This window comes from Botrytis deweyae (assembly GCF_014898535.1).
Source record: "Botrytis deweyae strain B1 chromosome Unknown BDEW_050, whole genome shotgun sequence".
NCBI lineage: Eukaryota > Fungi > Ascomycota > Leotiomycetes > Helotiales > Sclerotiniaceae > Botrytis > Botrytis deweyae.
The window spans coordinates 43,812-71,272 of NW_024066257.1; the positions used below are offsets into that span (position 1 = coordinate 43,812).

The window sequence follows — 27,461 nt, forward strand, 5'->3', positions numbered from 1 at the left end:
TTGATTGGTGTATCAAGAAGGTGAATGGGAAATTATGGTAGAATATTGCCAATCTGGTTCACCGTCGTGTTATCAAAAGCCTCAAATTACAGGTTGGTTTGGTTATTGGATTTGCACAGGATTCAGAAGTTAGCCACGTCTTTCCAAAGCTTGTTACATCATATTCCACAGTAGCAAAACAGGGGAATAATATCTGTATGATATAAATTCCTAGTTCCTGCTCTCCTAAGAATTCTCGTGAAGTGAATGAGAAGATAAAAATATCAAACTCTTTGACTTCAGAGGCTCATCTCCATATACCCATTCACTGTTTCTTCTTCCCAAGGTCCCATGAGAAGCGCATGCAAATCATTTTACTTGCAAATCAAGCTTGTATGGCATCTTGCCGTTTGGCCTCGGATGCCACAAGCAGCTTGAAATTTTCAATGATATCAAGACTGGTTCCACTAGAACTCAATTTGATGTTGATGATAATCCACCTCAAACTGTTGGATTTTCAAAGTTCAGCCTCCTTGGGATTCTTGAATAACCTTGGAATGTAACATCCTACAATCTTGTTTGTACACCGGAAGTGAATCTAAATACATATTTTTAATTCCAAATCTCATAGATTTAATTACATACATGAACAATAAATTAGTAGTGACTGACAGATAGAAAATCTCAATCATGCACCTCAAAGCAGAATCTTGTCCAACGGGTATGTAGTCTTCAACTTAAGCACAAATAATCCCAGGAGAAACGCATTTCTAGTACCTAAAAGCGGACAGAACCCAGCCACCTCTCATACCCAATGCCGCTAAAAATCAAAAGAGGGTCATAATCATGCCCTAAGTCGCATAAAAACATCAATCATACACATCATACCCGAAAAGTACAAATACAAACTCACGGACGCTCAGGACTACTGCGACCCTCGAGCATTTCCACCAACTCTGACACTTTGCCTTTGCCTTTGACCCGTCCTTTGCTCCTCCCGCTTTCAGCGCTTTCCGTTTTGGCTAATTTATTGCCATCTTCGATACTCAAGATTTCACTAGGTGTTCGACTTAGAGTTCCGCTTCCACTAGCTCCTATGTTTCTTCCTCTCATACTCCCTCCCTCGCTCAAATCTTCACGAACATCATGATTGACGACGCGCAATCTCTCCTTGGGCACGGTAAACATGACTTGTACCACCCGATCCTCAATCGCTCTTTCAATATCCCATTCTTCATCATCTTCATCGATCCCATTTACAAGCCCTCTAGCCTCACTAGTCCTTGAAATCTGTACACTCGACCGACCGCCATTAACAAATGAACTAGATCTCCCACGCTTAGCACCAATGTTCTCACTATCCTCCCAGTCCCCTCTACCCTGTTTCCTCCTCCATAAAGCCGCACCAGCACTCACAGTTCTTCTTGGCGAGTTATCAACACCGATTGGAGGAGGAATTGGCTCTCGATCTGTAAGACTATTTTCCGCCGTAGTATCACCTTCAGGTCTGAAAGCTTTGCGTAGACTTCCCAACCATCCACGTCTACCAAGGCCTATGTGCTTGTTCTTTGATGGACTGCCTATGTAATCATGTGTCATCCTAGTGGGTGTGTGCGGTGATGATTTGGAAGAGGACTCAGTGGGAGACGGGGGCCCCCTGTCAGAAAACTGCTCTGGACGAGGGAGTAATGTTGCTGCTTCTGCCTGCAGGGTAGGAAAGCTAGATTGCGTATGGGCGGTGGTGTAAGTTGAACCGGTATTTTCGCTACCGGAACTTCCCGGAGGGCAAATCTGGGCATTTTGTGCAACAGGGCTGTCGGGCATCGGACTTAGAGTAGCATTTCCTAAACTAATGGTATTCATTGCGTATGTTAAATAGCCTCGAAGTGAATTTGATCTTGTTCCCAGGGAACTGGATCCTGACCGACTTAAAGTAGCAGCGGTGGGAGCCATACTTTGCTCGCTGAGGTTACTGGCTGTTCGAGCATTGTCTTCAGAAAGTTCCCCCGAAACAGAGGCTGGACCAGTCGCTGTAATCAAGTTTGCCCGTCGAGAAGGAGAAATTCTCCCAACAGTTGAATGCGATCTGGCTTGGGCGTGAAGGAGGGCATCTGCAGCCGCCCAGTCTGCAACCCATGCTTCGATCTCACGTTCTCGTTCTTGCGCCGGGGATTCTGAGACAGGCATGGTGACATTTTGGCTGTTGGATTGTACAGGTACTGAATAATTTTGAGTGACTGGATCTTTAAATGGATCCAACCGTCGCTTCGCACCGAAGTAAGCGTCGCTTTCTTCGAATGGAAGAGCAATACCAATTTCAATAGGGGAAATAATATCAGCGTCCTCGTCTGCTTCGTATATAGGATGTATCGGCCCAGCTGCACCAATATTGGCTGCTCTAGGATTTCCACCTACTGAACCAGGGTCGAAAGTCGAAGCAGGCTGGTAAAGGCCTCGATTGTTTCGTACAGCTTTCCTGGGTATTTGCCGAGGTTGAAGTGTGGGAGATCCAATCTCTCCCGCGCCGTATTCGCCTGCATACAGGCTTTCATATCCACCCACTGCGTTTCCCGAGTTTCCCGAGTCATAATAATGATTTTGGCGATCAGAATAGTTGTGATTTTGATACATTTCCTGTGGGCCTGGGTATGCAGTGGCTGCGTTGTAGCCAAGAGACCTGAGGTCTTTTTCCCTCCTCTCATGCCTCGAATCTCTACGCCTCTTCCTGCAGCGAATCAAACACCAACTAAGTCCTGCAACGATAGCAATGAATGCAGCGACACCCAATCCGAGTCCTACGCCAAGGCCGACTTTTGAGGAACCCGATGACGAAGAACTGCTTCGAGCATTAGCCGCGACATATGCTGGATTGGTGTAGTTCGAAATCCAAGTGGAGCTCGTAGCATTGAAAAACATGGGTTGGACAGTTGTGTCAACAGCTCTCTTCATATTGTTGGCGGCTGTTATATTGAATCCACCCAGTACCATCATAACGTTTCCAGGAAGCATCGTTGCCCCGTGCCCATAAATACCATCTCCAAATGGCTGATCCGCAGGTACCGACCATTTCCATCGACCAGTTCCTCCATAGCCCGTCCCAAGTTCCAATATAGCAAATTGTGGATCGGCAGCTTGATTAACGCTACCAACCCATCCGCCCAAAACAATGACTTTAGATCCATCTTCTGTCAAAATTGCCGTGTGCCCTGAACGACTATCGACACTGGTTACTGAACTTTTTACTGTCAATTCTGTATTGGAAGTCTCTGTCGAGGATGGTGGGTCTATTGTGACGAAACTCCAACTCTCCACGGGAAGACTCCAAATAGCAACTTGGCTCATGTTTATAAATGCGCCTTGTGTATGTCCACCGAGAAGTATAAAATTCTGAGTTTGTGTCATAATCCCCGAAGCATTCGAATACGCAGGAAGTAGAGGCGTAATGGTAAATCCCGCCTCAGCAACAGGTGCTCCTCTATTAGCAGTTAAGTCCAAACTGTACGAATCTGTCGATCCAGGTGATATTCGCATCATATGGTTCGTATAATTCGCGTTCGATTGCCATGTCGATATATTCGCCGAAGAACTGGGACACATGCCACCATAGATATAGATATCCGTATATGTAGCATTTGCATTAACTAATGTAGAGAACTGGAATCCACCCGACAAAAATTGCGCGCCTGCGCGACCAGCAGAGGAGACATCGCTGGCCACAATAGTCGTCTCTTTCGCCCACGTCCCATTCCCGACAGCCTCATTTCCTGGTGTATAAGTCCATAACTCAGTGCTGGCAGATTTTGAACAAGAACCAGTAAGCAATGAAATTTCGCCGTCCGTCCCAATCGTAGGTATAAAAGCAGTATTGTTGTCGAGAAATGAAAGATTAGGTGTGAAGGGTTCTAATGTGAGATTGGAAGCGAACAAGGTTGAAGATATATTAAGAGATAAAAACTCAGGTCGAGTGTCTGATTCGGAGGCGACGAGGAAGATAAACGCAGTGTCGTTCCTTTGGCTTGCGCTCGATGGAAGAAGTATCGTGGTAGGATTGTATGGTAAGGTCTGCGAATTTGCGATAGTTGTGAGACTTATCAATGTCCAAAGGACAGGCGATAAATCGGGTTTCATGCTGGATCTGAATCTGAATCTCAACCTGAATCTCAATTTGAAAATGAATCTGAAAATGAAGGTTGGAAAATAAATATGCTGGCGGAGGCTATTCTACTTGTCGATGACAATCACATTATTGTCGCCAGTAAGAATTGCAAATTGAGAGTGGAGAGCTGTGCAGCTCAGCACTGATTCTCCTCGAGCCAGCCCTCTTGTCAGTCAGGTCTCAATTGAAGTATGCTGCCGTCGTTCAGATGTAAACTTCGTCTGTATTGAACAGTAAGTGATACAAAACATCTTCATGAAAACATTAGTGTGACCCGGTCTCCAGCCCCGTTCTGACGATAAACACGATAAACACGAGTTCCAGACCAGCCATGATCATTATTGACATGAAGGGAAGTTTTCCTATTCGTTGACCTAGTGATGACCGTGATTAGCTCCATCGATGCTCATCCTAGTCGCCTTGGATGCATGTGAGAACAACATTGCGGAAACTAATTCCATCATGAGATACTTCTTAGCTAGTGTCGTAGAGTATATACTTTACACACAGACATCGACTACTTTGGTCCATTGATTTGATTGTCCATCATCTCAATTTGCTTGAAGCCATACCGTTGATTTTGATGCTTGATTGAATGGCTTGAAGGGCTGGGGGAAAGGACAAATGAAAATGAAGGGGCTGTCTGTGCCTCGGTTTTTTCAATTTTACGCCTTATCTAGTGAGGGGCATCGGCATCATACCGTTGGATTGGGCTTGTTATGATGAGCTCCGCGACGCATTATCTTCCTACTATCGTACTCGAGTAGGTAACTTCAACATCTCCCTTCATTGTCTTCAAGATCCTTTATTGTATCGTTGTCCTCTCATACATACCATACGAGGTACCCAGTATATGATTTAATACACATTGGTGGCACATACCATATCTAGCCTACCCATACAACACAGCAAACATGCCAGCCTGCACACTTCATCTGCTTTCTCTCTCCGTCACCGTTGCCGATTTCCTCTCAGCCCTTTCAACGACTTCTCTCACCCCACTCACGATTGGGCGGGTTGTGCGTTGGATCGTTCTTCCGACATCCATATCGATCGACCCACTTATCGCACGTAATATCCATTGGGATATTCTGATGATCTTGCCCAATACAGACATTCTTCCAGCCTCACTACAAAAGCTTATCCTTCATCAATGGCAGGTGACAGCAGGAATACCTTCACGATTACTCCATGATTTTGCGTCGAAGAATAGAAGACTGCTTGATCCACGACCTGAAGACACACCGCCCCTAACAGGAAGCTTAAACAACTATCGCGCAAAAGCTTCGGCTCAGTCCCTCGAGCTTTCTCCTCCATTAATGGAATGGATCAAAACCTATAGAAACCAAGAAGGGCGAGGTGCAGTTTCTATGCTCAATCTCCTAGCATTCAAACCTGGACTTAAAGGAGAATACTTGAAATATGGAGCCGAATTTGCAAAGTCCATTGGTTCGAAACGAGGTGGTATTGCCAAAATAGTGGGAACTGTGATACATGAGGGAGACTCAAAAGAAAGAGGTGAATGGGATGAAGTTGCCGTGGCACATTATCCAAGTATCGAACATTTTGCAGATATGTTGGCTAGTGAAGATTATCAGGAAGTAAATCACAGACATAGGGTGGGAAGTTTGAAGGATACTTTCATTCTTTGCACAACAGAATTGGATATGCCTATATGGGGCAAGAACGAGTCGAAACTTTAGGTGTGGGGAAGTTGAGACACAAGTCCGCCTTTTCAGTCAGCTGAATCTGTCTGAGGGATTGTTCCATTGCTAAAATTCGGACTTTCATTGCTATGTCATAGGTGTACTTTGCACATTTTTTTACATCAGACTGCACAACAATTTTTGATAATGAAGTTTTTGTAACTCCGAAAGTTGGTTGCTAAACAGTTATACACATCAATTCTTTGCCTAGCAATCCTAGCTAACCTACGTATCTGTCGCAGAACAATAATACATGCCATTTCCCCTGCAGATATCCTACATAGCATGCAATAGATTCTAGCCTGCAACGAAGAACTCAAGATTTCAAAACCTTCGATTATTGTAGAAAATATAAGAGGCTGATATTTTCCAAGAGAGCACTCTTGATGCTAACAACATTCATGATATAACGGCAAAGTAATTACTTGTTGGGCTCTCGCCATTGATTCCATGCTGGAAGTCGCTTTGCTTGTGTTTCATCAGATACAGAACTTCCGCTTGAGGCGGAAACATCTGAAGAGAAGCCTCTCTTCTCACCTATGCCAAAACCACTAATCGTATTGCCACTGGATGAAGCTAAAGTCTCGCGTGAAGAAGACTTTTGGGGTCCTATGGTGGCTCGGTATTTAGATATGATTGTAGCAATGTCTTTCTTGGCCTGCTGAATATTGTCGTCGGATGCTTTTGCCATACTAGGTAATGGCGTCTCGTAATGCTCCTCTGACAGGATATCTATTACATCTCCACCCAGCATTTCGATACGTAGCGTTGACTCTTTTGCTGCCAGGGACCATTTCCGTAATTTGTGGGCAAAAACATCGCGAGTCTTTTCCATCACCAAACCATGCGGGGTACGATCTTTAACAATAGAAGTCTTGATGAGCCCATTCTGGACATCTGAGGAAAGTTGATTTTCCAAATGCTGTCTTCGTTGTGCTTTTAAATAGAACACATACTTTTGTCTAGCAGGGTCTAATAAAACTTGATCTAGTAATCTGCAGTCTGGGCAGTCCGAGTTGCATCCTCGAATGTCGCGAGTCCATCTTACGGGCTTGACAGGCTTTTCTTCATGATAACGTATGACATACGAGCTGACAATAGTCTGAAAAAGTTGCTTGAATAATGGTGCATTGAATGCGGTCGGGATAACATCGCGCATAGAATTAGCCAGAGCTTCGAGGAATGGCATGAATGTATCATTAAAAGAAGCCCATTTTACAGACTGAACTTGGTCGCAAAGTCCTCTGAAGAGATACTCGAGCTCGAGGAACATCTCTTTTTGGTAAGCCCGACAAACAACGAGGGCTATGCTCCGATACTTCCGCTGTTGCCAGGTTTTACCTAGTGCGTATCTGACATGGTAGCCTGCCTCGCCTTCTGTTGAGGAAATATCGTCTGGCCAGTCTCTGAGATTCAATAACTCCAATCTACCAACATTGGTTGCTAATATTTCTTTAAACACTAGATCAAGTGGCAGCGATGTGCGTTCGCTTGATGAGAGACTTCTTGAGATATGCGTCAAGATTGAGCACAGCATTTGTTGCTTATTCAAACACGGTTTGATGGTTGGAAGGAAACTGACGTCAATTAGTGGAGGTTCTCGATAAATAATCATAAGGAGCATACATTTCGATGATCTGTTTCTCAGACAATACTCTTGCTACTTGAATCAATTGTGCCACATCAGATACACCCAGAGATGGCGCACATGCCGATAATGCTAATTCATATTGATTGGAGGACCAATCGGTCTCCATTTGATATTGAGATAGACTTTCGATCGCTTTGCACCGACTACCGAGAGCGGGAATCGCAGCAATATATGATTCGGCTCTAATACCACTGTTAGCGAGTCAACATTAGCACTTCTGATTGAAACATACCTAGCCAGCATCCATAGAGGTCCCTTTTTCTCCCTTAATTTATCTAGTAACGGCTGATACTCAGGACCTGAGAAGCAAGTTGGTAACGTGCGTTCAAGAAGAACTTCGTCATCAAGGTCTATTATCGAGCTGATTACCAAGAGATATACCCTATGCGAGAACCCCGATAGGACATTACTCGGCCAACCGCTTTCACTTTTCGCAAGTACTATTTCGCATACTTTTTTCATGTCTTCCCGGTCAGCGGCAGGGGATTCGGAAGTTATTTCCCCCAGATCTGCCATATACTTGAGGACACCTTCGTTTCTGTCACTGTCCGATTTATTCAATTTGCCTAACATGAATTGGAATCGAGAAGCTCGAGGTATGAGGACTACCATCTTTGCACTGTCAGCCGTCTGACTGTCTATAATTATTAGCAAGTGAACTTACAGGAGCACCATAATATTTTGTCATGTATTCATCATCGTAGTTCTCTGTATCGGTGCAGGCACCGTCAAAAGGGTCGTCATCGTTGATGAGGTTTATTTCATCAAAAAATCCACAATCTGCACGTAGCAGTTCACCATCGAGATTCACAAGCTTGGTGAGGTGTAATGATTCCTCTTCAACTTCCACCATGACGTGACTTTCGTCGACTGGTTCATCGTAACCATAATAGTCATCTCCAAACGATTCAGCTGGGCCACTGGCTTCTTTCTGTAATGTTGCAAAGTAGAGCTCAAAATTGCTTCCCGCGCAGACTTCCTTGAGTTGATTGACAACAAGACGATCCTTTCCGCGGAGCTTATGAAGGGAAATATCAGATTGGTCGGTTTCTGAAAGCACGTATCCCAGTATATTTTGTGGGACTAACACGCGGTCTCTTGTCCAGGGTTGCAATATACTTTGTAGATTAGACAATGAAGCTTCTATAGCTGTAGCGGAACCTAAGATATGGTATGTCAGAAGATATTTGGACGCTTGACTTGATTATTTCTCTTGCTTAAGGAGGTATACGATGTTGAAAACATAAAAGAAAATTAGAGGCTTGGAAAAGGACATCAAGTTTTAAGTTTCACTCACTAGTCTCTTCCGGTATGGTATGCTGAAGATCATACCTGAGGATAAGGCGGTGGTCTGAAGATAATGATTTACTCTTAACCGATATATCTGTGAACTTTAGAATGGTTAGTTTGGATTACTAGCAATGCAAGAAGGGTATCACAACCCATGAGAGAAATGAGCAGTCCCATTCGGAACATCCGTTGTTGTGTAATTGGAGTTTCTTCCCATTGTGTTCAAGAATGAACTTTTCGCTTCCTCTAGCAGATGGCAGAATGATGTCTAATATTCCAAAGTTGTGTCTAGATGGCATCACAACCGAGCTACATTTTTTTTAGAGCCCGTTGAGCTTTGGGGGACCTCGGAACTTACTTGGTGATCTCTGCGGTACTTCCAGGTGAGTGATACACGAGAGCACACAGCTCTGCATGAGCACTCTTACTCTCCAATCCCAGCCCAATCTTCACTTTTTCTACTATCGATTGAACCACTGGTGTCCAAGCGGGGTTTCTCGTAGCTATCTTGTTGCCGGGAATGGTATACACATGAGAAGGAGTAAGTGTATCTCCAGAGATCTCGCCAGATTCTGAATCGCTTGCTGCCATTATTCTTTCAAAGTCATGCTCAGTGAGCGGGAATCCAATTGTACCATAGTCGTGAAGAAAAATTCCTGGATTGGGTGCGTTCGGAAGGATACCTTGGTGGGAGAATGTAGTACCAATGCTTATATTATCAAAATGGTCCCGGAGATTTGTTTTCAATTTCACAAATGCATCTTCTTGGGTTGTCACAAAAGGTGCATTTAAGCTGCTGCAGGATCTGTCGACAGTAGGAGGTGAATCGTTCTCCGTGTCAGTTCCCGATGTGGAGGAATCATCACTGACCTCCCAAATTTCAGGATCCCCAGGCATTGTTGATCGAGTTGAACTCTTTTACAGATATCGAGGATGAACAGCAACACCGTTATGACATTCGGGATCTGAAAATTTATCACAATTGTTAGCAAATAATCGAACAAGACCTTGTTTGAGCGACTTGCCTTAAATCAGATGTATCATGAGCGTTGAGCGATTATGACGGTAAAAGTATTTGTTCACAAATTGTATTGACTTTCTTGGAAGACGCGATATCAATGAACATGACTTTGTGCCAGTCACGTATTCACGTGTTTGATGATATCATTCACTGTGCTCGGTAGGCTAACCCAATACGATTAGCGCATCCATCATTTGTCTGCTGAATAAGTTGCTGACAACAACCTTCATCAGCATCAAAAATCAATCCACAGCGACTAGTCCAATGTCTATCAGTAAGTTATAAAATCATCAAAAAAATAAATCTAAAATCAATAAGTAATCATTTCCTCATCTTCATGTAAGGTATATCTTTCTTCATCTCTCACATTCCAGCAGACGTGCAGGAAGTCTATATATGAAGCTCTTCATTCTCTTGTCCTCTATTTTCATTGCATCAATTTCAATACTCTTCTACAATAGCAGCACTCCACTATCACAGATCTTTCAATTCTTCACGAACAATAGATCAGCGGCCGAAATACGAACTGACTCACTTACAACTCAATCTTCTATGAGCACTTCATCTGCTATCAAATCAACAATGTCCAAAGCACTTTCACACGCTAAAATTACCCCTCGAAGATCCTCGGCTCGTGGCCATGCTGATCACGGATGGCTCAACTCTTACCACACATTTAGTTTCGCAAACTACTATGACAGCCAATTCCAAAACTTTGGAAGTTTGCGAGTCCTCAACGAAGATCGTGTCGCTGGTGGTACAGGATTCCCTACACACCCTCATCGCGATGCCGAAATCTTCAGCTATATTCTTAGTGGAGAATTGACTCACAGAGATAGTATGATTAAGAAGGGAGCTGAGGGAAAAGAGGGAGACGATTTCTACAGAATGAAGAGGGGGGATGTTCAGTTCACAACTGGTGGAAGTGGTATGTTTATAATTTCCTTGAATGATTAGAGTTTATGCTAACTAGATGCCCCGCAGGCATTGCGCACTCGGAACAAAATGAATCCAAGGAGGAAGTTCACTTCCTTCAGATTTGGGCCCTTCCCTGGGCTAGATCACTCACTCCACGATATCATACAAAAACTTTCTCTGAAGATGCTAAGCGATCAGCGTTCTTACCAATCCTGTCACCATTGAAAGCTGGTCCCGGTGCTTCTGCAGAAGAGGAGAAAGCTGCAGAACCAACACTCCCAGATACCATACCTATACATGCCGATTTTGTCATGGCTACCGGAATAATTGGAGTAGACAAGAGGTTCAAATGGACTGTCGGTGGAGGGGCAACAAAGAGTGCCGAGAACAGAAAAGTCTATATCCACGTTCCCATGACCAAGGGAGGCAACGCAAAAATCAGATTGGACGGTAGAGAAGGAGCTGTTCTTTCAGAGGGTGATGGAGCATTTGTCGAAGCTGTCAAGGCAGGAGATATTCTGAGCGTTGAAAGCATCGGCGAGGCCGAGGCGGAAGTTATTGTATTGGACAGCGATTAGCCGTTTCTCTTGTTGATTTCTAAGTTGTATATATTGATACCAATTTACCATGCATTTTAAGATCTTTCTTCTGAATGCCTAAATTTGCAAATTTCTAGAGATCTCAGCGTTATTACACATATCCCGAAAGAATCACGGTCGAAAAACCAGGACTTGGAAGTAAAGTTACGCAAGACAACCAGTCCAGTGTTGTGTTAAAGTCAAAGTTGATGAATTCAAGTGTCAGTCTTGGATAAATGATCTCATCCCACAAGTGATATTCTCGTCATTTCTGATTATAATCTAGCGGTGACAATTTTCGTTGGTCACACAGTATATGTTAGCACAAGGAGAGTGATGTAGTAAAATCACTTGGACATTGAACATCCAATTCCCTCCAGAAGCGCAGTCCAAGAAATTAGTTAGCTCCATTGCGCAAGCTACGACGCAACTAGAATACATACAAGGTCATGTCACCCAAAGAGAAGCTGTTATAACAGAATAATTCATTTATTACCACATATTGTAGTCGTCAATGAGAGTTTCTGATGAATTCTCAGTTTATAGTAGAAAGCGAAGTACCGATCAAAGTTGATTGAAATGTGTTGCTAGCATTGGAAACGACATTGATAGAATAGTTGATGATTTTAAAGTAGGAAACACAGAATGTTCTATCTCAACTATGGTGTCCCATGCATGGCTTGACTCAAGACAGAAAGTTGATGATGGGAACATAGAAGTGGCGATTAAAAATCCTATCACAAAGAACAGTACTCAAGGGATGAAAGTTGGAAGAATCGTTGTGTAAAGCCAGTGAACTTTCCACAAGTCAAGCAATGTAACCGAAATCACGAATCACGCAAAGTCATCTCATAGATTCACAGGTATCAGATTGATTCAACAATAACTGCTTTTCAATTAAGATTAAAAATCACAAAAATGCCTCATCTGCCCATCTCCAATATAATGCAAACACAATCTCAGAGACGTGTTGCTGTCGAATTGAAATAACCCCCAAACCAAACATGCAAGCCGCGATGAATAAAAAATAAAATTAAAGCCCAACAGTCCCGCGAACAAACGAAGAGACCGATCAAGTATACTAATACTCAATCTACAAGACGTTGGCAATGGCGAAGACGGCAGCAAGGAATCCCCATGCGGAGATAGCAATGCTGGATCCAGCACCGGTGAATTGCTCAACACCGGAAGCGTCTCCGGTGGAGACTTCTGGGACGAACGACTCATCAGTGGCACCGACAGTGCCGGAGGCATCGCTGGCGGCGACTGGAGTACCGGAGGCGGCGGGGTCAGCAGCGACCGCAGCGGCCTTGCTTCCGAACCATGATCCCCATCCATTGCTGTTGCTGCCGAAGTTGAGTCCCAAGTTCTTGTTCTGTTTAAATTAGTAACTGTTCATAACGAGAGATTACGGATATGAAATCTCAGTGAAATGAGTGCACTTACGATGTTTTCATTAGCGTTGCCATTGATGTTAACATTCTCGTTCTTGTTGATGTTGGCCTATTGCGAATGATGTGTCAGTATATGATTGTTGAAGATGGAGATCTGTCATTTGCTCACATTCAAGTTCTGGTTCTCATTGGCATTGAGGTTGGCGTTTCCATTGAGGTTACCGTTGGCCTGTAATATGGTTAGTCAGTTCTTGTTAAGCTCTTTACAGCCAATTGCAGAAAGTTGAGTATTAATTCAGAAGGGGATTATTGGGGCATGAAATTGGATGTGCTTACGTTGCCGTTTCCGTTTCCGTTGCCATTTCCGTTTCCAGGCTTTCCTCCATCAGGCTTTCCTCCATCAGGCTTTCCGCCATCAGGCTTTCCTCCTGATGGGCTAGTTGCACCACCTTCCTCTGCGGGAGCACCTGGAGAAACAGGATCGGTCGCCTCAGCATCCCCCTTTGGCTTTGGCTTTGGCTTGTGTGGAGATTGACCTGGTGGGCATACACAGTTTCCATCGATGTCTTGATAGTTGGCACCAATTGCGGGGCCAGCATAGGAGACAGCTCCCCATGGGCCTGCAGCAGAGCCAGCACCCCCAGCAGCGTTGATGCCGACTTGAGTGGCATCAGCAGATGCTGATGCAGCGGCTTCTTCTGGCTTGGTTGGCTTTGGCTTTGGCTTCCATCCTCCGGCGGCGTTCTGTGCCTCAGGACCTTCCTCTTCGTCGTCGTCTCCACCACGTTGTCGCTTCCATGGTTTCTTAGGAGGAGTGGTGTCTACGATATGGGTGAATGATGTACCACTGTCCGAGTTGGCACCTTGCTCCTCTGAAAATCATGATATTAGTTGTGATATAATGCAGAACAAGAAGGGGTCTCTTACGATTGGTAGCAGCAGTCAAAGATGGCGCGTTAGTGCCATCATCTGGGTAACATTGGCAAACTGCTTGCTGATTTGCTCCAGAGTTTGATGATCCGTAGGCCTCGGCAATTGTAGTCTCCTTTGATGGTAGTGGTTTCCATCCTGCTGTTATTAGTACGTCGTATCATAAATGCCTCGCAATTTAACACTCACCACCTTGAGGACTGTTGTTTCCCTGAGGACCATTGTTTCCTTGAGGACCATTGTTTCCTTGAGGTCCATTGTTTCCTTGAGGACCGTTGTTTCCTTGAGGACCGTTGTTTCCAACATCAGTGCCCCCAGGTCCACGAATTGGTCCTCCTTGAGCAGCAGCGAGATGGGCCGTAGCCAAAAGAATTGAAAGAATTGTTTGGGTCTTCATGATGAAAAACTTTAATTTCAAGTAAGTGAATGTGGTACGTCTTGAAGACTATTTATTGTTTGGAAGAAAGAGTGTATACAAGTTGGTTCCTGATGTACGAGAAGAAGGAAAGATGGAATTGCATCGTGATTATATATTAAAATCATCAGTGTTGTGATTCAGATTCAAGCACCATTGTCGAGGATCAACGCTGTTAGGAATGAATCTCCGCCATGGGCGGAATATCAAACATGGGAATGTAAAATCAAAACAGTCTACAAAGTCTCGTGCTTGATGGCGAATTAACACAAGATAAAGATTCTATTGGGCCTTGTACCGAGATTTCGGGATATTCCTTCACTGGAGTGTTGATTCCGTTAGTGGTAGCATAACTGCCAAGATGCTGCTAGGAGGAGAATGTGTGTTTTGGTTGAGGAATGCACTTGAACTCGCTAAAGACCAATCAAGATAGCCGTGAAATCAAAACATAATCCATCCACATATCACAGTTTGTCAAAGAAGCACGCATCGTGAGAAATATTTACGACGCCACACAGTTGAGGTATGAACTACCCCTTCAGCACGAGTTTCAATCCGGTAATGATAACATATTTAGTGAATATGGGAAATTCCCAGATACAATTCCTCGAACCATAATCAACCTCTGATATTGGAGCCCTTCTAGAACTGTCCAGGGGCGGGTATGGCGTGCTGAATATGGCATTTTGTCAGAATTGTATTGAAAGTGCATCTAAGCACTCCAGCTTCCAAGGTTGCTAGTTACTTTGCAGTGTGGCTATCAACGTCCGTATTCCAGGTGAAAATTCACTTCAAAACCAATCCCGTATAGAGAGAACCGTTACCATGAATTTTATCCTCCAGTCCAATCCCTCCAGAGTGTAATTGAGGTGTTGAGAGAAAAATGTCTAGACTGGTATAGCCAGTTTTACCCAGAGTCTTAAAAATATCTTCTTAGTAGTGATGCAAATTAGCAATGAATCTGGCGCGGACACTTGCCGGCTGTAAAGAAGAGGTCCAAACGTTAGAAGATGACTATCAGTACAATATAATAGATTCACTGCCAAACCCCTCCTTCAGCAGTTTTGATCTGCCAGAAACCTTCAAGATGTTGATGACCTGTAACTTACGGCCTTCGTATCCTCGAGCCACCATCAATAGCATCAAATTGATCTGAACTTTGAACCATAGCACGAAATCCGTCAAAATGAATTTTCAGTCCATACACAATTTTGAGTTCGTTCGCACAGAGCCAACGACTTCTCGAATCCTCTTTGAGATTCTCCTACCTGATTGCGACAATGCCATCTTAAAAATTACCGCCGAGGGAGTCTCAAATTTCATCTTCTACGCATATATCCTCTCCTCCATTTATTTCCTCCACATTTTCCAACGACTTATCATCCACCATCACAGAGCCTTCTCCTATCAATCTCTCCCAGTAATCGCGATTCAATTATCGAGTACAAACAATGTCGCAATCTACCTACATTGTGTTTGGGACAATCTTTTTCGATACCTTTTCAACACTCTTCTCGGCCTACCGTATGGATCTTCGTTCTTTTACCCCACTCCTCAATACTTAATAGAGGTCTTCCTACGCATTTCTATCTATCACCCGACATCTGAAGGCCTTAACTTCTGGACAAAACAACTTCTCGTTCTCGCCATTGAAATGGCTGTGCTGAGCATTTCTAACTGCATCGTTCCGTGGTATGAAGCACAGCAAGAGCGATGGCGCATGTCGACGGATCCCTTAGCAGACAAAGAGTTTCAAATTCAGGCCAATGCAAGTGAATTTGTTAAAAGGGCATGTCAAAATGGAGATCTAAATCATCAGTTATCTCACATATCTGAACCTCTGGAGTTGCAACTTGAAGATAATCAGGGAGTTCAAGGCAAAGATGACGAATACCAAGCTCTTTGTTCGGATATCAGCGATGCTGTTGAAGACCTTGAAAATATTATCTCGCAAACTGGAGACTCTGGTGTCAGCAACGCTCATGACCTTGATACTTTATGGGGCTTGATAGAGAGGAGTAAATGGGCCGTTGAAAGTGAAGACGGTGTCAAGGAAATACACGGTGATGAAATCGACGAAGAAGAATGGAGCATCCTTGGGGAGAGTGTTGTTCTGGTACATCGAAACGAGGGAAACATGAGCAGTTGATAATGATATTTGAAGCAAAGGGGGATCACATCAGCCATAAACAATACTTGTGGACTTAACTTCAAAAAGGACCAAAAGTATCATGAGAAATAGCGCGCACAAAGGTGTTGTCAAATAAAAGGATGAACTGTCATGCAACTACGACTTGATGCTACCACTTGACCGCTCTCATTGTGACCATACTCCGAATTGAATGACGTACCTTGTGTTTGAGTAAAACTATTTGGTTCCCACAGATAATCAGAGTTCTAAACTTGATGATCAGACATAAAGTGATATTATCAAAAGTAGCAAGAATTAGTGAATGTTTCAGGGTTTAAAATCAAAGGAGGTTAACAATCGGCAAGAGATAAACTCACTAGAACAGTATGAAAGAGAAGGTAGAACGACTGCCTGATGAAGCAGAAACATAATAATCTTGGAACATAAGAAAGATATACAAGTATTAAATAGTATCGATGAATTTTCTTGCTAACTCCAAACCTGCGTAGCTACTAGATATCATTCTGCTTTACAAAAGAAGATATATTTCAAGTTATCCCGTCGGACAGATATGAAGTTCCTTCTCATGATAAGATCAGTATTCTAAACATCTACCTTCACCACCAACAACGACAAAATACTCTCAGGAATTGGCCACGAAAAGGCGCTTGCGACAAGATCAATGACCATGCTAAGAACGGAGAAGAGATAGCAGGACTCCTAATGCAGGACAGGGAAGCGAGCTACGTTTCTAGCACTTTGCTGAAAACCATTCCAATTTAAAACTAAGGCTGTGATAGTTGATGTAGGATATTTTGGGGAGTTGTAAATGAAAGGTAAAAAATCTAATAGAACTCAACTACTCAGACCTAAGTGACAGCTGTGTTTAGGTGTCCTGGTCCGATTACAGATGCAGAAATAGAGATTACAATGGATGTCTCAATGTTGGACAGTATGCTCATTGATGATTGATGAGTTGACCCCTCTTTCCATCTTACTGGTATTACAATCGGAGCTTTATCGTCTATAAGGGGCAATAGAGCAAGATGCAATGCTGCAGCTATGTCAACTCAAGACGATGCAATGCTGTAACATAATTCAGTTGCTCCGATCAATGCTAGGGATTCAAGATATCCAAAGGCTATGCTCAAGGTTCATAACAGCCATGAATGGTTTCTTGGTTGAAAAATTTGTCTTACTAGTCCACCATTCTGAAATTGGTTTCTCTTTCAAGATGGCAATGAAGAAGGACGGCGTTGCAGCTTCTTCATTGGATTCAGTGCTTGAAACCAACGACAATCGACAATTTTAGATTAATTGAGCCTTCTCATTACACTTTGAGCCTGTTCTCAATTTCAAAGGCCCCCCAAGAAAGCTTTTAACGCAAACAAGTAACTTTGGACTGCACAGCTTCTTCTGGCCTTCCTGGGGTGTAGATTGGAAAGAAAGACAGACTCATGACCTTGCCGTTGCTGAGACAAAGATGTGGCCGATTAGTATCGAGAGTCAGTATGTAAAAGATATTGAGTATATGAAGAAGGAAGCTATAGAGCTGCAAGATTGCATTCATAACGACTGGAAAGTAATCTGTAGAGGCAAGTACATCTCAAGTTCCTGCTGAATGCATTGAGAGTGCTCTGAAAAAGGGAAATTGGTGAAAACAAGTGAATACTACACTATGTATTGGATCTCATCTCGAGTGATCCTCATTGTTTCTGCTTAGAAATGATTGGGAGCATAAGCAAACATTTACCATCACCCAGAAAACATATTTTCAATGTATTATCTGAGTGAGATCTTCTTATAGTCGGAAAAATTCATAAAATTGATGCTGTATTCTAGCTGTTCATCCAACCGTAGCACCCTAATTGCTACCATACCCCACGGCTTTGTTCCGCGCTAAAAGCCCGGTCCAGCCCACCGAACCCCAAAGTCTGAACCTCCAAATCAATATCACAACCATTTCAACCACTCTTGCGACAACAACCCAAAATCGCAATAATGGCACTTCAGCAAGAAGATATCAAAGCTCTCGAGCAAACTCGTCAGCGTCTCTTAAATTTGACTGCTAATATCGCATCTCTGAAAGCTGATTTCCAGAGGGGCGCACCTCTACCTGAATAGTTCGTACCTTTCTCATACTTGTCGCATTCTGGATTGCGCATTCATTTTTACTAATTGGTTGACAATAGCTCCTCAATAATGACATCTTCATCCATTCTAAGTACAAATATCCAATCTGTCACCGATCATCTCGCCGCCAATAATGAACTTCTCTCTCGAATCGTCGCATTCCCCTCTACCAATTTCCCCGGTCGCACACAAGAAGGACTTCTCCTGCAACTACTGCGCAAAAAGCTAGAACCACAAGTAGAGACTTGGGTTGATGAGGGTCGTAATTTACAGATAGATGGTGCGGAAGGCGGGGAAGATATTGAAGAAACCTGGAAATGGGCGGCAGATTGGATTGGGCCAAGGATAAGAGAATATGCAGCAAATGAGGCTACAGATGAGTATACGTGGGAGGAGAGGGCGAGTGGTGATGTTGACAATGTCAACACAGGACTTAAGGATGAGGAAGATACTGACGATGAAGATGAAGATGAGGAGGAGGAAGAGGATGATGATGAGGTTATGGGAGGAATGGGTAAACGTGCCGAAAAGAAAAAGGCAAAGGCACCAGAGAAGGGAGTTACGAGGAAAGACGGAAGAGTGAGGACCAAAGAAGAGATACTAAGATTTGCTACCAGTGGGGTTATCTGAAGCTAATCCCCCACGTGGGAAAAACAAATCATGCTGTATTGGCGTAATCGCCGAACATAGAGAGGTTCGAGCTTGCACCCTTGGTGGTACGACATCACCGTTCATACGAGAGCAGAGTTTCATGTTCCAATGGACGGGCCTTACCAGGATGCTTCTGAACCCTCAGCTGGTTGGTGTAGTCACCAGCACCATCATTCGATGTTAGGAGATCGAACTCCATATTCGTTAGCTGAGGGTGGTGCTAAATCACGAGGGCCGCATTTCTCCCTCAAGCTGCCGCAGAAGCAAGTGCAGACATACTTTTACAAGCTACTTGTATGAATGATACTCTTTATAGAGTTTAATATCAATCAATATACAATATAACCCTCAAAGTGGTTCTAATTTTCAAGAATCAATGCGTATAGATTTGTGACTGTTTGCAGCAAGAGAAATGGTGATCTAAGCAGATGATTACATAGTGCTTGGGTATATATCACTTCTAGCCATGAAATACTTACAATCTACTTTCATTTCGAAATTCATCGCCAAGGATCCACAACTTCCGAATCCTTCCACCGTCTTTACCTCTCTTGACCCCCTTCTTCATTGATTCCTTTTCATCTTCAAAATTGCATTTTTGGGTCTTGTCTTTCTGTTATGTGAAAACGTACCACCCATCACCTCTTTCTTGCTTCCCTCTCACTATCTTTCCTAATAATATTTTGTAAACCTCATAGATATGAACAGCGAGACTTTAGCTAAATGGAGGTTTGAAATGCTTGTGAAAAGCATGAATGATGAAAAGTGATGAAAGGCAATGGAGCGGTTTTTGCAGTCAGTGTGAGGCAGGAATTTTGGATTGGAGAAAAGGAATGATGAAGAGTAATAGGGGAGAGAACGAAAGAATGAGGGTTGGAGCCAATGAAATTCCTTGGGATAGATTACTTTTCGAAAATGGAGACGATTGAAGGGATACAGAAGTTTCAAAGAATGGAATAGGTCGGAGTGAGGAAGGAAAGGTCCGGATCTGTCTTGATCTCGCCAATAAGTCGATTAGCTATGTGGAATAGGGATTTTCCGTGTAATGATTTGGCAATAATAATCTTAACAAGGAGAGGAACTAACGGGAGGTATATATAGCATTAGCTTTGACAAATTCACAAATCGTGCAAAAGTAAGATAGCAATATAGGACAATTAGATTAGATTCTTCCATCTACTCATCCGCACAATAGATCATAAAGACTTCAACTGCAACATGCAGGAGTCGAAAACAGTAAAATGTTGAAAAATCAAATGATTCCAGACACGCATCTAACCACGTCTACGTGTGCTAGGACTCTTGGCTGTGCTCTTTTGAGATTGAGTGGTAGTTGCAGCAGGGGAGGCTGCAACAGGAACCTTTTGCTTTCCATTTGAGGACTTCTTGCTCTTGCTCTTCTTGCTCTTGGTCTTGCTAGGTGAGTTCCAGTAGTATACCATTTGGAGAGCTAGAATTGCGTTGAGTGCAAAACCGGCGATGAATCCGTAGAGGATAAGCTTATCGTCTACTTCCTGGAGGGTAGTAAAGATTCTGGAGAGGGAGCCAGCGAGATAATTGAAGACCTGGAGATTGGAAATTAGTATTATGTTATTTGTATGTATAAAAATAGACAAATAAAAACTTACAGCGAAAGCGCTCAACTGTCCTGTTCCTCCCTCTTGCCAAACGGTCAAGATCTGTGGCAATTTACTTGCTACTCCCAAAACTCCAGCTCCAGCTTGTAGGTATGCCAATTGTTGCATATCTAACATGTTTCCGCTGAACAGCGTAACGGCACTTACGGCCAATCCTGCCACGAAAAGAGCGGCGGTGCTAGCTCTTCCGCTGTAGTTCAAAACCAAGACCGCAATCACTACATTCTGCACCATGATAAGAGCGGTCTCCCCATATGTGCTGAAGGGGAATTCTGATCGATAGTTGTATGCGAGGGAAATGAGGTAGGCGGATGTTTCGAGGAGGTAGGAGAGGAAGGATATTCCGTCGGAAGATTTGGAGGAGATAAGTTTGAGAAGTTGAGGAATCTTGACAATCGAAGAGGCTGCTATGATTCCTACTCCAAGACCCTTAGAGATACCCAGTTTGAGACATTCTGTGTGGGTTGGATCGATATCGAGGAGGAGTGTTTTGTAACATTTCTCGCCGATGAGAGATACTCCCAAATCTTTGATAGGCGCAGGGAGGTTATGGGTTATGGGTTGGAGGGCGGTACGAAATTGATCCATGGTGAGGGTGTTTCGCTTTGCTTTACAAAAATGGAAGAGTGCAGTGCAATAACAACTTTCGAATGTTTTTTTGTGAGGTTTTGATCAATAATTTTTTTATGTTGAGACACGACGAGGCTGTCAAGTGGAAATTTAGTGGGAACAGTACTGAGCTGACAACGCTAAAATTGAGGATGCAAAAGACCACCTTTCACAAATCCTTCAATTCAATCTTACAAATTCAATAGTAATTTATAACATAACATAACACAATCAGATGAGAATTATTGGGTAGGAAAATGCATTCATGTAGGTACTGCCCAATAGAGAAAAGAGGGATGACAAATTGAAGTCTTCTTACAAAAGCGTTTGTTGTCAAATTCGTCGGACATTCAAGTTGAAAATGCAATATACCTGGAATCATCGGGATAGCCAGATCTCGTAGCATATCAACCTACAGAAATATCTTTTGCTTTTAGGGTCAAACCTATCAGGTAGTTATCTCAGCCTCACTACTTTCAAGACCAAGTGGACTTTACATCTCTCATTGCCCTGAAATGGTGTTGACTAAAGAAAGAGGAGCACAAGTCGTAGAATCACATTCCATGTTTTCTGACTTAGCCCTAATGCAATCGATTCCTTCTTCCTCTGCTTTTAGTGGCACTTCTCTGAATATTACTTTCCACAACATCCATGACTCTGTTTCAGGACTGGCTCTCTTCATCTCACCCAGTCCCTCGCCTGAATGCTCAATTACGGCACTGAGAGTTGCCCAAGAGGCACCCGTACTGTGGGGTTGAACGCTCTCAGTGCGCTACATCCTCTTAGTAGATTACTTACACCTGAAAGCCCTCCCATGGTCCTCTTGATTCGAGCTGGCGGCTGGCTACAATTTCTGTGCTCTCAGAGGCAGGAACGATTCCATGTTTCAAGACGAACTTCGTCGAACACCTTCTTGATGCGTGATTGATGTCTTTACACGGCCCACTTTCTATAAAGAAGCTAAGTTCTTGGGTATCTTACATATTGGTGATTGCTCAACGAGACTTCTCACCCAGTTATTGAACCGTCGTCCAAGTTCTTGTGTTTGTTGCCAGCAAGGGAGTGAAGAGTGAGAAGCAACGACTTTGTGCATGGGATAAAGTCTGCCGTGTTCCATGCGACGGAAGGGTGCTCATTTATTCCTTGATTGACAGAAGTCAAACACATGTCGATGATGATTTCAAAGACATGCTGTCAAAGATTTCATCTCGTCCGGGACGTGTTGCGTGCAGATTAGGCGAATAATGAAAGAGGGAAAGACTTTTCTAATTCATCATGCCCAAATTTATGCCATTTTCATCGACGAATATACATATATATACCTGGTTTCCTCCCACGCACAAACAACATGCCTTTAGAAATTCATACCACCAACCAAAGCACCATATCTACCAACTCCCTAGAAATAACGCAGACCCTAAACCCTTTTCCCTAATTTCCATCCTGCCATTCCCATTCTCGCTACCCCAATCACCACACCCCCACCCACCATAGACACCGCACTAAAAATCTGCAGTCCTAAATACCCATCTCCACTCCCTCCTCCATTCAATATCGCTCCGCTAATTGGCAATCCCGTGAGACAACTAATCGCAATGACACTCTGAAACGTGCCGAATCTTTGACCCAACGTTTGAAGCGTACCAGATTTCGCACAACAAGGCATCATTAGAGAGATGAAAGCACCAGATAGAAATCCATAAACTACAGCGAAGAAAATCAGGCCGACGTGAGAAGAATGGTATGTGAAAGGAATCCAGAGAGTGATAATTGAGAAGCCTGTTAGTATACAGACGATGGTCATTGTGTTGAAGTATCCGATCGTGTCGGCGAGGTGGCCAGGGAGAATACGGCCTGGTATGGAACCGGCGCTGAGAGGTCAGAATATCAGACATTAAGAAGATAGTGGAGTCTTACTTGATCAAGGAGATTAGATAAATGGAGAGAGAATTGGAGAAGCCGTGATTAAGAGCCATACTTGAGAGGTAATCGAATGGTGCCCAGAGTCCCCACCTGTTATACGAGTCAGTTATGGAAGAATCAACAATAACCAGAGGGACAAAGCACATACATGACGAGAAAAGCACCAGCGGTGTATAACGCAAACTTCGGATCCTTGAAGAGGATGAAATCTACCCATTTTGCTTCTTTATTCCATGTTTTCTGAGGCATGCGCGCCCTGACAAGAAAGCACGCACAAACTTGAAGGATGCCAATAAGAAGCGCAACATAACGGACAGTACCATAAAAGCCGACTTCATCAATGAGTTTATTGACGAAGATTGGAAATACCACTCCGCCTATCCTCAAAGTCAGCTAGAAAGAATCGCAAACGTAGGAATCAAATTCGTACCCAAACTACTTCCAGCAGTAACAATTCCGAGAGCCAATCCCCTCCTCTTTTCAAACCATTGTCCTGCACACACAAATGCAGCTACAAAGATACCGCAGGCCCCAAAACCGAACCCAATCCCTTGAGCAAGAATAATTTGATAATACTTATGACACAGTGAAGTCATACACAAGGAAAAGACGCAAAGAACGCTGCACGGTATCAAGACTGGAGTAGGACCATAAGTATCCAAGAGACGGCCAAACAACGGAGCTGGAAGCCACATGAGACATAATTGTAGAGCGAAGATCCAAGAAATGGTAGAGGGGGTATATTGACTGAGTTCTTGAAGTTGGTAGTACGTCTGGAACACTCCAATTCTGTATGCTTGCTATGAGCGGTATACTCAGGAACATATGTATGGGATGTGAATAGGACATACGCATTGAGGAAACCAAAGGTGGAAAACATGCACATTGAGCAACCGATAACGCATAACCAGCCTGTAAGACCTCCTTCAGGAGGAATGATGGGAGTGATGGGCTCACTTGGATGTCGATTGGAACCAACACTTACTTCCGTACCATCGAGCTTCTCGATGTCGTGATCTTGCAAAGCCATTATAAATCATGTAGACCTGGAGATGAAGTGGGCTCGTGAATCGTGTCATAATTTTTTAAGTAACTTCTGGACATTTTAGATGTTACAGTTATCCTAGTATATCTACATTCTCGCTTGAAGTATCATTGGGTGGGTGGATGGAGTGGATATTGCGGAAGACTTTGATTATTCTTAAAGAAGGCAGTGGAGATGGGCAAAAATATCTGACGAAGAATCATTAACGTGGTTTATCATCGAGTGGGCCATATCATCGAGTGGGCCACTTTTCCCTCAATTCACACCTTCAAATCTATATTATTCAACAATCATTAAATCAATTGATTGAAACTATTAAGATTCTAATAATCTAGAATCTATTATATCATTTTGACAAGTTCTTGTATTATATCCAGTCTTTCTATATTTACTATAGTATCGACTAGAAGATACTTCCCTATTAGAATTCCTCTCTTTTTGATACTCATCGTGTTGAATCTGAATATCAACTTTTTGTTGAGATAATATATCAAGAGCCTTTTGTTCAGTAAGTATTCTCCCTTGATGTAATTGAGTTTTTTTTGTGTGTTGATGTTTGCTTAATATCTCATTTGCTGCTCAAAGTGTACGAATCTCTGTATTTAAAAGTGTATTTTTATAAACTAATCTTTTTGTACCTTTAGTTAGAACTAGTACAGTTTCGAATATAGGTATAGGGGAGCTTGATTGATGATGAGTTATTCGAGATTTAACTAATGTTGATTGAGAAAGAGCTTCAGTTGGATTGTAAGGGGTTTAAGAGATTCATTAATTTAAATCGAAAGAAAAGGGAGTAGGTGTACGAATTCGAATATCTAATTTCGAAAGTATAGCTTCAGGATTAAATAGGATTAAACCTATTCCTCAAAACCCTGATTTTATATTCTGAGAGGTAATTGATTTTTTATATATAGTTTTAAAAGCTATAAAGAATTTAATTTTCGAAATATGATTGATATGTGTTTTGATAAATTTATTAATTTGATTACTATATGAATATTTCAGATTGTTAAAATAGTTTATATCAAGTGGTTGAGTTAAATGATTTGAATATAATAATAGATTTAAGTATATGATATTGTTTTCTTTGTAATATGCTTGAAAAGCTTTTGATTTATAGTTTTTATGTCTGTCTAGTATTAATATTCGATATTTGCTCTTTCTTCGGTTCTTAGTATGCTTATTGATGTTAGAGTAGATAATAGTAATAAATCAACTAGGTATAATGTAGTATAAAGACTTTTCATTAATCCTTCTAAACTATAAAAATTCTACAATTTATAATTGTGTGTAGATTAGCATCAGCCTGAAATAGCCTTGCAGGGGTTATTCATATACCCTTGCTAGTTTTTACACAGATTGATTGTAATAGAGTTCTTTATATTACACATTATATCCCGAGATATATATATTTATCTCTCAAACTCAATTTATGTAACACAAGAAAATAGGATGCCGAATAATTGTATTTATACCATATACCAAAAGAAAGTAAGAATATTATAAAGTTACAAACAATTAATAAATAATATTCCAATATATTCATTACTCTCACTAGCAGATCACCAAAGGCTCTATAAATTCCCTTCAATTTTCTGAATTTGTTTTCTTTTTTAATAAATTATTTTTTATTATCTTTTTATTAATCTTTATCTTATTATAATTGTTCTTCAATTTATTGGCCTTTAGATAATTATGGCTTGATTTGTAATAAATCCTATTGATTTGATTATTCCTATATGTCTTTGTTGTTCTAAATATATTATATCTTTTACCCTTAAAGATTTCTGTTATTACAACAAGGGTTTTTATACTAAGTATAACTATTATTATACCTAGAAAAAGATCTATTAGTTAATGCTTTTTTGATATATTCCCAATATTAATTTACTATATCAAATCTAAGCTTTTTGACAGATTACTTTTACTAATAATTAAAAGGAAGAAAATGCTAAGATTGTGATAATATATTAAAATAAGTGTTATATTAGAAGTATAAAGGCTTTTTTATAAAAGGAGAATAAATAAAATAATACTAAAAAGCCAAAATTATTCGAGATATTATTTCTATTTACCATAAAGAAATTGGATTAAATAAATAATTTTATAAAGTGTCTTGTGGACTCTTATTAAGTTATTATCAGTTATTTTTTATTTCCCTATAATAATATTCAATTAATTTTTTTAGATTCTAGAATAATTTACCTACACTAAATATTATTATTTCAAACTTTATTATAAGACTAATAGTTATAATAAATTCAAATAATAAGGGTGACTTTATAATTCCAATTATTCATTTTTATACTGTTAATACCCCCACTCTGTTCCCTACTTCCTCAGGAGGTAAAGCTCCAGATACCGTAAATATACTAATTAATTCGAAGAACCACATCTCCCCTCATACCAACATTCAATTGTTATTTTACTCCTATTCTTGTATTTATTCTTTTATACCCAAGAAGAATTATTTTAAATATCCTAATAAATCCCTTTTTGATTTTAGTGGTAATAAAAAGAATAATTCTTTTTTTTATCAGATTACTGGTATTCTTTAATATTCTAATATTCCCTATATTTCTAAAGATAATATTAATATTACTATTCCTTAGGCAAAAAAGTGTACTACTAGAGATTCAATAGTTTCTGCCTATTAATCTATTATCAGAAACTTAGTTATTTAAGTTATTCTTTTTTTTTATAAAGCTTCCTATATAATTTTGAAATAAAAAATAGTATTAATTATTACTAATTCCCTTTCTAATTCTTAATATCGGGATACTAATATTCCACTAAAAGCTAAGACTTTTTATATAAATTATTCTATTTATACTAAAAAGTTTAATGTTATTGTAAGTTCTCCTAAAAGTATTCGATTTTGTAAATATTTATAGATTGTTAATAATTCGTTAATAAAGGTTTGAAAGTTTAGTAAGGTTTTTATAAAAATAAAGAAAAAGGAAAGTATGAATAAAAATAAAATGGATATATTTTTGGTAGATAAGGGTAAGCAAAGCAATAGTGATGTAGGTAATACTATCTTTAGGATTCTCCTTTTTATACCAAATCTTCTTAATGTGTAGAGTAAAAGAATTAATTCTTATTATAAAACTTTTTCAACACATTAATATAGCAATATCTTTATAACGACATTCTTGTATTAATTAAAAGCATATTCTTACTAGAAATAAGGTTTTATAAAAAAAATAGCAATAATCTCATTAGCCAAATATTGATAAAGATTCAGATAATATCAATTTTAATATTTATGAATTAAAGTTTAAAGTATTTTAA

General features: G+C 41.3%; 9 protein-coding genes across 9 annotated transcripts; 4 read left to right on the forward strand and 5 right to left on the reverse strand.

The window, feature by feature from the left end:
* Positions 1 to 888: 888 nt before the first annotated feature.
* On the reverse strand, positions 889 to 4,107 carry EAE98_011571 (uncharacterized protein; the record flags this gene model as incomplete). The annotated part of the gene is made up of 1 exon (XM_038959193.1): positions 889 to 4,107. One exon carries the CDS (start codon positions 4,105 to 4,107, stop codon positions 889 to 891), a length of 3,219 nt encoding a protein of 1,072 aa, XP_038804405.1.
* Positions 4,108 to 5,049: 942 nt separating this feature from the next.
* EAE98_011572 (uncharacterized protein) lies at positions 5,050 to 5,838 on the forward strand (the record flags this gene model as incomplete). The annotated part of the gene is made up of 1 exon (XM_038959194.1): positions 5,050 to 5,838. The coding sequence occupies one exon, from the start codon at positions 5,050 to 5,052 to the stop codon at positions 5,836 to 5,838; it is 789 nt and encodes a 262-aa protein (XP_038804406.1).
* A 281-nt stretch (positions 5,839 to 6,119) lies between these two features.
* EAE98_011573 (uncharacterized protein) lies at positions 6,120 to 9,868 on the reverse strand. The gene is made up of 8 exons (XM_038959195.1): positions 9,808 to 9,868; positions 9,141 to 9,747; positions 8,935 to 9,091; positions 8,790 to 8,883; positions 8,157 to 8,653; positions 7,725 to 8,104; positions 7,468 to 7,674; positions 6,120 to 7,418 (listed from the first exon to the last, which is right to left on the reverse strand). Exons 2-8 carry the CDS (start codon positions 9,677 to 9,679, stop codon positions 6,263 to 6,265), a joined length of 3,030 nt encoding a protein of 1,009 aa, XP_038804407.1. The 5' UTR covers positions 9,680 to 9,747; positions 9,808 to 9,868; the 3' UTR covers positions 6,120 to 6,262.
* A 197-nt stretch (positions 9,869 to 10,065) lies between these two features.
* EAE98_011574 (uncharacterized protein) lies at positions 10,066 to 11,454 on the forward strand. Its single transcript, XM_038959196.1, has 2 exons — positions 10,066 to 10,731; positions 10,788 to 11,454. The coding sequence occupies exons 1-2, from the start codon at positions 10,200 to 10,202 to the stop codon at positions 11,297 to 11,299; spliced, it is 1,044 nt and encodes a 347-aa protein (XP_038804408.1). The 5' UTR covers positions 10,066 to 10,199; the 3' UTR covers positions 11,300 to 11,454.
* Positions 11,455 to 12,392: 938 nt separating this feature from the next.
* Positions 12,393 to 14,020, reverse strand: EAE98_011575 (uncharacterized protein; the record flags this gene model as incomplete). The annotated part of the gene is made up of 6 exons (XM_038959197.1): positions 12,393 to 12,674; positions 12,746 to 12,802; positions 12,863 to 12,922; positions 13,030 to 13,565; positions 13,621 to 13,761; positions 13,813 to 14,020. 6 exons carry the CDS (start codon positions 14,018 to 14,020, stop codon positions 12,393 to 12,395), a joined length of 1,284 nt encoding a protein of 427 aa, XP_038804409.1.
* Positions 14,021 to 15,489: 1,469 nt separating this feature from the next.
* On the forward strand, positions 15,490 to 16,187 carry EAE98_011576 (uncharacterized protein; the record flags this gene model as incomplete). Its single annotated transcript, XM_038959198.1, has 2 exons — positions 15,490 to 15,562; positions 15,607 to 16,187. The coding sequence occupies 2 exons, from the start codon at positions 15,490 to 15,492 to the stop codon at positions 16,185 to 16,187; spliced, it is 654 nt and encodes a 217-aa protein (XP_038804410.1).
* A 1,983-nt stretch (positions 16,188 to 18,170) lies between these two features.
* EAE98_011577 (uncharacterized protein) lies at positions 18,171 to 18,932 on the forward strand (the record flags this gene model as incomplete). The annotated part of the gene is made up of 2 exons (XM_038959199.1): positions 18,171 to 18,292; positions 18,362 to 18,932. 2 exons carry the CDS (start codon positions 18,171 to 18,173, stop codon positions 18,930 to 18,932), a joined length of 693 nt encoding a protein of 230 aa, XP_038804411.1.
* Positions 18,933 to 20,227: 1,295 nt separating this feature from the next.
* Positions 20,228 to 21,178, reverse strand: EAE98_011578 (uncharacterized protein; the record flags this gene model as incomplete). The annotated part of the gene is made up of 2 exons (XM_038959200.1): positions 20,228 to 20,518; positions 20,582 to 21,178. 2 exons carry the CDS (start codon positions 21,176 to 21,178, stop codon positions 20,228 to 20,230), a joined length of 888 nt encoding a protein of 295 aa, XP_038804412.1.
* Positions 21,179 to 22,474: 1,296 nt separating this feature from the next.
* On the reverse strand, positions 22,475 to 24,206 carry EAE98_011579 (uncharacterized protein). The gene is made up of 5 exons (XM_038959201.1): positions 23,974 to 24,206; positions 23,553 to 23,911; positions 23,271 to 23,499; positions 23,117 to 23,212; positions 22,475 to 23,070 (listed from the first exon to the last, which is right to left on the reverse strand). The coding sequence occupies exons 1-5, from the start codon at positions 24,150 to 24,152 to the stop codon at positions 22,617 to 22,619; spliced, it is 1,317 nt and encodes a 438-aa protein (XP_038804413.1). The 5' UTR covers positions 24,153 to 24,206; the 3' UTR covers positions 22,475 to 22,616.
* Positions 24,207 to 27,461: the final 3,255 nt, after the last annotated feature.

What these genes read in the sequence shown, in the direction of transcription:
- EAE98_011573 (XM_038959195.1), bottom strand. Translation starts at nt 9,679, where the DNA reads ATGCCTGGGGATCCTGAAATTTGGGAGGTCAGTGATGATTCCTCCACA. An exon ending in ACTGCTCATTTCTCTCATGG is followed by an intron (nt 8,884 to 8,934) that starts GTTGTGATACCC and finishes ACCATTCTAAAG; the next exon opens with TTCACAGATATATCGGTTAA. An exon ending in CAAAATATTATGGTGCTCCT is followed by an intron (nt 8,105 to 8,156) that starts GTAAGTTCACTT and finishes GACAGTGCAAAG; the next exon opens with ATGGTAGTCCTCATACCTCG.
- EAE98_011574 (XM_038959196.1), top strand. Translation starts at nt 10,200, where the DNA reads ATGAAGCTCTTCATTCTCTTGTCCTCTATTTTCATTGCATCAATTTCA. An exon ending in GTTCACAACTGGTGGAAGTG is followed by an intron (nt 10,732 to 10,787) that starts GTATGTTTATAA and finishes GATGCCCCGCAG; the next exon opens with GCATTGCGCACTCGGAACAA.
- EAE98_011579 (XM_038959201.1), bottom strand. Translation starts at nt 24,152, where the DNA reads ATGGCTTTGCAAGATCACGACATCGAGAAGCTCGATGGTACGGAAGTA. An exon ending in ACCTTTGGTTTCCTCAATGC is followed by an intron (nt 23,912 to 23,973) that starts GTATGTCCTATT and finishes GCAAGCATACAG; the next exon opens with AATTGGAGTGTTCCAGACGT. An exon ending in TATCTAATCTCCTTGATCAA is followed by an intron (nt 23,071 to 23,116) that starts GTAAGACTCCAC and finishes CTGACCTCTCAG; the next exon opens with CGCCGGTTCCATACCAGGCC.